At 45.2% G+C, this 11,551-nt stretch overlaps 1 protein-coding gene across 1 annotated transcript in view; it reads right to left on the reverse strand.

Annotated features, from left to right (window-relative positions):
- GRHL1 (grainyhead-like 1 (Drosophila)) overlaps positions 1-11,551 on the reverse strand; it is a 37,280-nt gene that overhangs the window by 9,548 nt on the left and 16,181 nt on the right. Inside the window, exon 8 of the mRNA XM_009876673.1 lies at positions 5,844-6,002. Within this exon, the coding sequence (XP_009874975.1) occupies positions 5,844-6,002 (159 nt within the window). The remainder of the gene's footprint in view (positions 1-5,843; positions 6,003-11,551) is intronic.

Below are 11,551 nucleotides of genomic sequence, written 5' to 3' on the forward strand. Positions count from 1 at the left end.
GCAGAGGCAGGAACATTGATTCTTCCAGAATAGTGCTTGTAAAGGTCAGTTCCACGGTACCCAAACTGCAAGTTTGCCAGAGCATGCCAACTTTGATATCTGCCCAGTGTTGACTTTCAAGACCTGTCCTCTAACGAAATCCAGCAACCATATCCAAGATACAAACACCTTTTTTATCAAGTCAGATGGGGATATAATGACAAAAGATACCCACAGCTATACCAATTGCATGAAGTGCAAGATAAAATAAGTGTTTAAAACACTAAAAACTTGCAAGTTCCCTCAGTTTAAGAGTTCACTAGATCATCATTAAATCCTGATCTATAAAAATCAAGCCACATTTGGATCACCAAGTGCAAGATACCTTCCTGTACGTTACATATGGAGCTAGAAGCAGTTATATCAGCCTTCACTGATTTAAGGCTAAAGACCTACATAACTGTAAACCAGGCATTATTTCTTCTCTTTCTGTCTGGGCCAGGTTATGAGGGAAATCCACAGACACCTAAATCAGGTTTTTGACACAGTTCCTGGCCATCCAAACCAAGCAGCACCGGGGAGAGACTGTATTTTCTGTAAGGTGCAGGCAGTTGAGAGAGAGAGAAAAGGAGGAAGGTTTTTGTCAGAATCTTGTTCATTCCTCTATCTCCGCCCACCTAAGCATGGGCCAGGGCAGGGATGTCACACCATCAGTTGTCTAAGGTGAAAAGCCCATAGTAGATCCCCAACACTCAATCCTGGTGCTACCACCAAATCACTGCCCCAACTGGTACACACACGAGTTCTACTTGTCTAGCAACACCCTCCTGCAAAGCAAGGTAAGAGGTAACAGTTATCTGGCCACAGGAACCCATTATTTCTCATTCTCATCCCTGCAAAGCTGCCAAAACACACCCACATCTTTTGCGAGCTGAAAGAGGACTAGATTAGTTATGGCAAACAAGATGTCAAAAAGAATGTGGCGACTGGGTGGCAAATGACACAGAAGGCAACAGACCTTCTGGCTTCCCGGTAAATCAATACCCTATAGAAGACAACAGTATGTCTGCACTAGCAAGAAAAAGGAAAATTAGCCTGGATATTTGATGTGCATTAACACATATCACCTCTTCTCCCACCTAACAGCAAGGACACAAGCAGCTTCAGACAGCTGCTACAACAACAGAAAAAAAGAATAAAGACAGCCATCAGCAGCCTTGCTTGAGCCTGTAAAGCTGATAGGGCCCACTACAGTGAAGATATCCCACCTAAGCCTCAGCACAGCTGGACCTGCATCCCTCCACAACTTCTCTTACCAGAATAGTCACAACATCTCAGCTTGACAGCAGAAAGATCAGATTTGGCTCCAGCCCTGTTTTTTACCTACCATGTGGAAACCATAAAGTTCTGCTACTCAAACACTGTGCTACAGAACAGCACCTGCTTCCTCATGTAGAATGTGCTAACCCATGAGAAGTACACACTGTGAGAGAACCTCTGTCCTCGCATATCTACACAGATCTCCGCTTGAAAGTCAACTTGTTCCAAGCTACGGAGGCCCAAGTAAGCACATCTCAAATCCCACATGAAAAAAAGAAACTCATGTCTTGATAAAAGGCTTTTCTGTCTCGTTAGCACAGCTCAGAGATAGCCAGAATCAGACACTTTTAAAGACAAGATGCTGATTCCCCAATTATGAAATAAATAAGCTTGTAAGAAAGATGTTTTCCCAACTTCATCACCTAGTGAACAGCCTACAGTCTGAAAAGCAAGATTTCACGCTCCTGTCTATGTGTTAAAGGCTGCAAGGTTTTCCTGTCATTTTTCACCCCCAAAGTCTCCAGTTGTGTAACAGACTCTTGGGCTGAGAAAGGGAAGAGGCATTTTGGGAGGGAAGCTGCGATCTCTCTCTCCTGCAAAGAAACATGACACTTTTGATAAACAACAGAGATGCAGGGAGAGGATGCAACATCAAGTCACTGAGATCCAGACCCTCATGACACCATGGGACTCCCTGCTTCAGCACACGAGTTGCGTCAGTCAGACGCGCTCTGAAGACAGAGAGTTTCCCGGCTGGTGGAGAACTTCATAGAAGGGCTTGAGTTGGAAGACACCTTTAAAGATCACCTAGTTCCAACCCCCCTGCCACGGGCAGGGACATCTCCCACTAGACCAGGTGCAGCTCTGGAGCCTGTAGTACAAGAAAGACATGGACCTGCTCAAAAGGGTCCAGAGGAGGCCACAAAAAAGATCCAAAGGATGGAACACCTCTCCTATGAGAACAGGCTGAGAGTTGGGGATCTTCAGCATGGAGAAGTATCCAGAAAGACCTTACTGCAGTTTCAGCATATGAAGGAGGGTTATGAGAAAGATGGAGAGAGGCTTTTTACCAGCATCTGTAGTGATAGGACGAGGGACAATTATTTTAAATGAAAATAGATTAGACTGGACAAAGGGAATAGGTTTTTTACGATGAAGGTGGCGAGACACTGAAACAGGTTACCCAGAGAAACTGTGGTTGTAAAGGATGTTTATAGCATCCTTGGAAGTGTTCAAAATCAGACTGGACAGGGCTTTGAGCAACCTGGTCTTCTTGAAGATGTCCCTGTTCACTGCACGGAGGGTTGGACTAGATGATCTTTAGAGATCCCTTCCAACCCAAACCATTCTGTGATCATGATACAGAAGGAACAGTCTCCATGTTGCTGCCCATTCTCATCAACACTGCCTCCAGCTGCCTTGCACAACCTCTTCCTTCCAACAGCATTTCAGTCACCTATTCCTGCCATCCCGTAAAAACCTTCTCACAGAACTGCCCCTCACTACATGACTAACAGCAGGTCTCTGAGCACAACACTAGCTATAAGCCTGTGAAATCCTGTATTCAGTCTTCCCTCTGTGGATGCTTAGCTGAAGCACAATTTACAGCAGAGAAGGTCAGTGTCGTCTGGGACAGTTCATCCCTGTCCCCACACAGCCCAAACATTGCTGGGTCAAGCCTGAACAAAGCCTGTGCTGTAACATATTACAGGATGATGCCATTACACCCACACTTCTTTACTCAGGTCTTGAAACCACATAGATTTAGATGACCAAATGTCCTGGGCACCTGGTGGACCCCTTTCCACAGAAGGGGTGCAAAGAGGAAGACAGATGAAGAAACTTGGTCTCAGTGGCAGCAGCCTGAAACCAGAAACAAGTATCAGCACCTTTCCCTTGACCCCAAGCACGGGAATCCTTCTCCTGCATTCCCTTTCCTGTGAAAAGGACACTATGCCACATTAACTAAACTGTTTGACTTTCTGTAGGGTATCTATTGATTTGTACACATACAAGAAAGAGACAGCAGAGCACTGCCATGCCCATGTCTGGGTTCAAAGTCAGTTCAGGTATGCAATGCAAGCACAGTCTTAACAGACCAAGGAATAGAGGGGTCCTACATAGAGCTGAACCTGTTGGGCAGCCACAGCACCATCATTTGTGCTGTTTTTTTCCAACAGACTTGGCCTTCCAGGAAGAAAACATGGATAACGGCACTTCTACAGGTAAGAGTGGCCACACGAGGACAAGTACATTAAAGACTGCAGCACGTGTGGATATTATGGTAATGACAGTCCTGTAAACACTCAAGGTGGGCCAACTGGTTACCTGAGATTCAAAGCAGGGCAGAAAATTGCTGCTCTTTTTGAAATGCCAACGCTCTTACAGGAGCCTGGAGAAGACAGCCAGGGTTGGAGTCTCCAAGACAGTACCTGCAGCTGTAGGAACATAGGTCTGCTCACAGGAGCACCTGCCCAGCGGCTCAAACAAGCGTTTGAGCACACAGCTTGATTCAGTGCTGTGACAAACAGTGTTCAGCTTGGTGGCCTCCATCCCCAGCTCCCACAGACGGACCTGGAAGGCAGGAAACTTTAACATCATTTCCATAATGTAAATTGCAGAATCACCAGGCACCAATCTCACATTGGCTGCATGTTCACAGAACAGAACGACAGTCAGATTAAATAAGAAAAGCAATCTTTTCTCCTTCTCTTCCTCTTGTTCAGGATCCCTTTTAATTCAAATCCAGTTTGCAAAGTTATCTGAAGGTATGAAGCAGGAGGAAAGGTCAAAATCCCTAAGAATCCCAAAGGAAAATAAAAGACACACTGGCATTACTGTGCTAATATATTTGCTGAAATTTATGGTGTAGGCTCAGATGGCTTCCTTTAAACTACGCACTGACTACACATCTCCCCTTTTATTAACCGATTTGTCTCATTAGCAAGTGGCACAAGCCTGTCAGTAGTTTTAGCAGTGTCAGTGACTGACTGGATAGCTTACAAGTAGATCTTTCTCCTTCCCTGTAGCAAGTCCATACTCGCTGGCGTTGTAGAGAATACAGGTGATAACACACAAGACTCGTAGATAATGAAAGAGCTTTAGGTGACACACTCGCCTCAGTCTCATTTTAGAGGAGGAAAAGAAAAAAAGAGAATACTACTAATAAAAAAAAAAAAAGTCTGAAGAAAGACCATGAGATCCAAGCTTCTGAGGCTTATTGGCAAGACTTTAGGAGAGGTCTGGAGGGCATTTGTTAACTCCTGGTAAATTCTTTGCAAAAATCATCACAGCAAGAGCAATCTCAGGAGGTACTTGAAGGACGATGATTAAGTAACTTTATACTGGCAGGCGGCTTCTCCCAACCACACAGGAAAGTAGAAGGGCATATTTAAAAGCACATAGATAGACAACAAAACATGGCAGGATGGGCCAAAGGGATGTTACCACAGAGGCAGACTGTAGAGGGCTTCTGCATATTTTGGGAGTTAAGTGGAGGCAGAGCAATAGCACAAAAGATTAATCTTCATGGCAGGATTCAGAGGGACAACAAGGCAAGACACACGGTATGGAACCAGCACAGGGCTAGCACAGGACTCGAGAGAGGGTGTCACGAGCCCATCTCAGACCTGCAGCTGCACCGAGATGTGTTTGAGATGTCACTCACAAAGAGTCTGTGCTATGGAGGCCGAATGCAAAGAATGAGAGGCCCTAGTCAAGCAGGACGCCAGCAAAATAGGAAGCTGGTGTGTTTTAAGTCAAGCAAAAGGTTGAGGGAAGGCCAGGCAGTGTTTATTCCAGCTGAGAAAGATCTTGGTCGCTCTGGAAAGAGCAACACTGCACATTACTCACTCTGCTCCTTCATAAGACTGTTCAGGCAGGAACAGGTTACAAAGATTGGGAAATATGTTTTCTTTGCAAATTCAGTTAAGCTTTTGTAACTACTTTCAGCTCAGCTCCTGCTATGATTCTTTCACAGCTTCTAGTGGCTTTGGGAAAGGTGTTAATTCCCTGTGTGCTAGAAGCATTACACAGAGCAAATTACAGCACCCATCCAGCTTGTAAATGAACTTCCTTGTACACCGCTTGTTCACAAGATGTGCAAGTTATTGGGGTGGCTTTTTATAACAATCCCAGTAAGAACACACAAAGAAATTTAAAAGGACCAACATGACACAACTTGGGGAAAAAAAAACAAGCCTCCACTCGCTTCAATCAATTGCAATGATTTCTCCTACTGACAGCACTCTGGAGGACTTCCCAGTACCGACAGTTGGTCTTCTGCCACTCACTGACCCTTCTCCAAAGGAACAATTCTCAGCACTCCAGCATTTTGAGAGCAGCACATTTATCTGAGGTCATCATAACATCTGTGAGCCAAATAGAAGGGGTTGAAATTTTTTCCTTGCAAAGGCTGAACGCAGACAGTTTTCAGCGAGCCAAAATAGCAACTGGCAGAATTAGAAGAGGGAAAAACCAAAACAGCTGCTAAGCTGCAAAATAAGCTTTCCCAAAGGGTCACTGGCACATTGACCTAACCTCACCTTGTCGCAGAAGACTTTAATCTGGCAGTAGGCTCTGTGGACCGGTTTGTTACTCCTGTTATTGTAGCTATAGGTGTCAATCTGAAGATTCAGGGGCAGGCCTTTAACTCCTTTCTGAGAGGAGAAATCCGTGCTGAGGCAGTTCACAGAAATGAAGACCTGCAGAAGAAGAAAGCAGCACCCATCAGTAGTGACACACAGACTCCTGGCTGGCCAATGAGCAAGTGACGACTCGGTGAGTGCCAAGGTCTAAATGCTGGTCCTTGCCACCACAAGCAGAATCTTCTTTCATCTGGGAGATCAGGTGAAATCCCCAAGCAGCAGAACATTCTTAATTCTTTATATAAGCCATTACAGGGCACAAAGCCACTTTGTCCAGAATGAATTTCAAAACAAACTTTCCGGACTTCATGAAGACTCCACCCACCTGTTCCAGATACTGCCACTCCAGAGATCTCAAATGCCATCATCAAACTTTCAGAAACTTTTAGGAATGCTCCTACACCCAATCCTCACTGCCCACTGTAAGCTCTTGGTAAGAGCACAACCAAGTTTGAAAAATTTACACTACTCTGAGCAAGCTAAAAGAAAGCCTTCCATGAGTTTTACATAAGCTGCTGTCAGCACAGCTTATCCCTGAAAACTACTTGGGGTTTTGGGTCTGTTGTTTTGCTTTGTTTTGTAAATGATATTAAAAGCTTTTAAAAAACATCGGGCAATATGTTATCTTTAAACACATGAATAAGGTCATTATTTCAGCAAGAGTTTCTGGGCTTTACGCTATTTTGAATATTCCCCAGCGAGACTTACAATACCTTGTTAATGTTCAGATAAGAAGTGAAAGAGTAATATTTTCATTACTCTATTAAAAATAAAAAAAGACGGTGAAGAAGTTCCATTTTCTTAATTGCCTAAAAAAACCCCAACCAAACAACAAAAAACCCCCACACCCCCACAACCAGAGAACAACTGCTAAACAGAAGGAAGAAATATCCTTGTCTCGATATGAACAGACAGACCAGAGTACTTTGCATCCTCAGCATGGGCTTTCCGTGTGCCAGGCTTTTCTCCAGACGCAGTCCTTGTTATCGGCACATCTCGGAAGAAGCTGCAGTGACTAGTTACCAGGAATCTATGAGCCACCAAGACCTGCAATGGCTCCTCTCCTCCCCACCTCAAGAATAAAGGCTCAGAACTCACTGCTTTTTTTTTTTTTTTAAAAAAAAAAAAAAAAATCACAAAAACCCCAAAGCCTTGGAAGCCCGAAGCACGTTGCCAGAGGTGTTGCAGGAGAACTACCCCACCACTTGAGCACTTCTTGTGCTACTACAACGAAGCACCCGTTTGAGTCTCTGCAGTGAGTTAGTGCCACCTCCCGGAGCCGTCCCAGGGTTGCTAAGTCTCAAGGTACATTTCGTAAAGCTTCTTAGTTTCGAGTTGGATTTGTGGGTTTGCAAAGCGCTTATCACGGGCTTCTCTGTACAGGTTCTGCAACATCCTTTACTAGTTTTCACCAAAGAAAGGAAATGGAAATATAGTAACTGTTACCAGATGAGGGCTATCACCTCTATTAATTTTCTCCTTGTATAACACCATAGTATAAGAAAGCCTGGAGAAGGGCAAAATTTATTTTAAAAAACACAGATAAGCATCTTCTCTTGTAATAACTTGTCTGAACATTCGAGATTCACACGCAACTTTCTGCAGCCCCTGCGAGCACCAGCTGCCAGCACATGAGCTCAGCAAACAGTCCTCATCTCGCAGAGCTGGCAAGGTGCCCGCCGAGGCCTCCTTGTGCAAAAAAAGTGTGTAAAATCACATTTCACTCGCGCCAGCATGATATGCCGGCGGGGCCCCATCCCCACGACGCAGAGGAACAGCAGCTGAGCAGCACTCGGCACCCACTCACCTCCCAGCCTGGGTCTCAGCATCCCAAACCCAGGTTGTGCTAAGACAACGTGGGGTTTGGGGGTTGGTTTTTTTTTTTTGGAAAACGTTAAACACCTCCCAAATTACAGCCAGGGAAATTATTTTTAAATAACCCAAATGATGGCTTTGCCAGCTTTTATCCACCCTCTCCCTTCCTCTTCAGCTTTACAAGGGGATTTTGCTTGCAGCGCTGGCAAACCCCAGGGGCAAGCTTCAAGGAGTTTGAAGAGCTGCTTTCACCCACTTTGGAGATAGGTAATCAGATGTATGCACAGCCCGAATGACTGTGTTCCTTGAACAGGGCTGCCTTTTTTTTTTTTTTTAAAAAAAAAAGAGGCTCAGCTCTGATGTTTGCGTATTTTTACATTTTAAATTTTAATTTTAAATTGATTTACTCATCCTGAACATTCACACGCAACTCTCACACCCGTACGAAGAAAAGACTGCGCTCCTCAAGCAAATGTGCCCGAGAAGCCACGCCAGTGGGTCCCTCACAGTCTCCAAATTTCTGTGGAATCCCTTGTTTGAGTTTCACACCGCGGCACACCAGCGGACTCAACGTGCAGCACCAGCCACCAGTTCCCCAGCAAGCAGTTCCACCTCTTTACCAGATAATCCAGGCCTGTGTTTTCAGTTTTCCTGCCTTACCAGCCAGGTAAAGCCCACTCAGCACGCTGGGCTGAAGGTAGGAGAGTTGGTCTCTGCGCGATAGACGGGTGCTACAGCGGCTAAGCTGCACAGGTATCCCATGGGAATTTGGGATTGCCTGTCAGGTGACAAAGATTATCCTCCTACTTTGATTAGCTTTGGCTTTAAGCAGCTGACTTGATTTTCATGGCATTTAAGCCTTCGAGACTCTGGGTATGAGATGACAACTAAAATCTAATCAACTCTCTGAAGCAACAGAGCACCAGTCTGCCTTCTCCTGTTCATACGAAGCCACTTCAGTTCAAAAGGATCATCTACTTCTCCCTCCCCATCCTGCAACTTCTATTTTTAAGCGACCTCAGGTTGCCTCAAGTTCCACAAAAACAGAGATTTGCTGAACCACTTGCCCAGTTTGGGCTAAAACAGTTTCGAGCCAGGTCCTTTTTCTTCAGGAAGATTCAACTCGTGTTCAAAAAAATAAAAAAAATAAATAAAAAGGCCAAGTGAATGCACCAGCTGCATCCCCACCCCAAAATTGCCAGAAGAAAGAAAAACGTAACCACAGAGGTTGCTCTGCGTCTTCAGCCTGCTGAGCAAGATTCCTTTTCATGTGTCCAACCTATTTTTCTAAGCGTAGTTCCGCATTCTCAGCTATATTAAGATTTGTTGTTACTTTAAAAAAAAATTTTTCATCTCACCTCCCAAGATTCAACATAAAGACAGCACTTAAAAATAGAGTATTGTCAAGCCCAAGCACTTACAAATATGAGTCAAGCCCTCAAAAATTAGACAGATTTTCTTTAAAACTGAGACTTCTAAAAGGATTAGAAACCTGTTCTCAAGTTATTTCACTTGCTAGACAGTTAAGAGTTTAGTCCACATTTGAATCATATTTCCAAGTTTTTCTCTCCAACCAAAGCCAGGCTTTGTTTTCCTTTTATTTTTTTGTTGATTTTTAAACTATTATTAACGAAAGCTTAGACTTTCATCGAGTTAAATGCTTCCACAGCAGCAAGGTTTAAAGATAAAACACCAAACAGCACGAAACCTGCGAGCTGCTCTGAGCTGGCAACCCCACACACATCTGGCCACCTGCACCCCAACACCCTACAAGCCCTCCTCCACCCCAGCACCAGGTCAGGTTTCCTGCAGCCTTTGTGGCAGATGAGCAGCAGCCACCCACGACAAAAGACCAAAGGCAGGAGGAGTAAAGCTCATCCTCCAGGATCACGTTGGAAGTCAGTGTGGGAAGGAGCCAGACCTCGCGACTCCCCCGTCTGCTTGAAGCACCCGACCACTCATGCCCCTTCTCACCCAGCTTGGGAGAAACACACGGTGCCTACGTTCGAATCTACGAGGAACAATCTCCTATTTTAATAATGCTAAAGAAAAATTTTAAAAAAAAATACGTTAATCCATCAGCTCTGCTGTGTGCCCTCAAGGAAGGGCAGCAGAGACAGCCAAGTTCTTTCCACACAGCACCTTTTTCTAACAAGATCTGCCTTTCAAACAAACCAGGAAAAACAGGCGTAATTAAAGGGCAATCAAAGCGCTGCAGGAACCTCGCTGTCAGCGAGATGAAAGATGCCTTTTTTAAATGAAGGCCTGCATACCCAGATCTCTTCTCCTCAGTTTATCTTGGACGCCGTGATCCTTTGTCACACAAAAAGCACCGGCAATTTGGATTAGTCCAAAGGCTACATATGCAGCAGCTTTGCATGAAATGCCACCTTGTACAGCCTCTCCTGACTCACTGAAAGCGAAGTTGAAAAGGAAGGAGAAGGTACACACCAGCAACATCAGAGGTTGCCATAGGCAGTGGCAAACAACTCGGATGGTTACGAGCACACTGTAAGCTCTGGCCAGCCCCCCGCAAACACAGGCATGGGTACGAGTGTAATGGCCACATAACAGACCCTCCTGTCATGTAAAGTCTTGTACATCTTTCTGGATAAGACTCTACGCAGGTGAACTTCCACTTGGTCGTCTTGCTCCACGTTTCAATAGAACACAGGTAAATTGAATTCACCTCCTCCTATTTATGCTCCATTATATTTTTTTCATACCCAGAGGATGGAGGTGTGACTCGGTAACACAAGTCCATTGGGTATTTCTTTCTCTATTGAGAAATGAGATGAAACTTTAGCTCTTTTCTAGCACAAGTAGGCAAAAGCCTCTCATTTTGAAAGCATATTCAACATGATGTTGTCAGGATGCTTTTGATATGAATGATATTAGGATTCTATCCTGTGATTCTATGATTTTGAATCACCATGTTTGGACAGAATACGGAGTTTGGAACTTACAACATAACCAAGGACAGGTTAAGCTGCAAGGAGCTTCTTTCCATAGAATGGAAGGCTGAATAATCATAGAATCATAGAATGTTGGGGGTTGGAAGGGACCTCTAAAGATCATCTAAATCCAGCCCCCCTGCCAGAGCAGGATCCCCTGGGGCAGCCACACAGGAACACGTCCAGGTGGGTTTTCAAAGTCTCCAGAGAAGGAGACTCCCACAACCTCTCTGGGCAGCCTGTGCCAGTGCTGTCACCCTCACAGTAAAGAATGTTTATGTTCTGCCCAACACCCAGCAGACAAAGGGATTCCAGTGTGTCCTAGGACCATTTCCCCGACACAAAGGCAGCGTTTCGCCTGTGGACTGATCACCACACATCCTACTCGTAGACCAGCCCGAGGCCACACACAGCCCTTGCACAACAGGACCCAGGGGACCTACGCTGCATCTCGTTCTGCTTTCCCTTGGAGCAACAAGGCCATTCCTGTGGTCTCTGGCTGGGGAAGGCACCAGTCACTGCTCAGTTGACTTGATCTATGAGTTATTTTCACTTTTTGCAGTACAAAGGGCCATAGAAACCCCCAAATGAACTGACCTCGACAGAAGCCTTTGAGGCTACCAGAGCAGAGTGAAAACTGAAGGAACAAATAAGGTGAAGGATCCATCAGGTGTAGAAAAGAGGACATAGACATGGACCAGGGCACTCAAATCAACCTTCTCCTCCTTCTCTGCTTGCACAGACTCCCTTGGGGGACCAAGACACCCACCACTCAACACCAGGGAGCAGGAAGCTCCACAGCTAGTGCCAACGCAACGACACGGCTGCTCCCTGGCC

Source organism: Apaloderma vittatum, unplaced genomic scaffold (assembly GCF_000703405.1).
Source record: "Apaloderma vittatum isolate BGI_N311 unplaced genomic scaffold, ASM70340v1 scaffold5849, whole genome shotgun sequence".
Taxonomy (NCBI): domain Eukaryota; kingdom Metazoa; phylum Chordata; class Aves; order Trogoniformes; family Trogonidae; genus Apaloderma; species Apaloderma vittatum.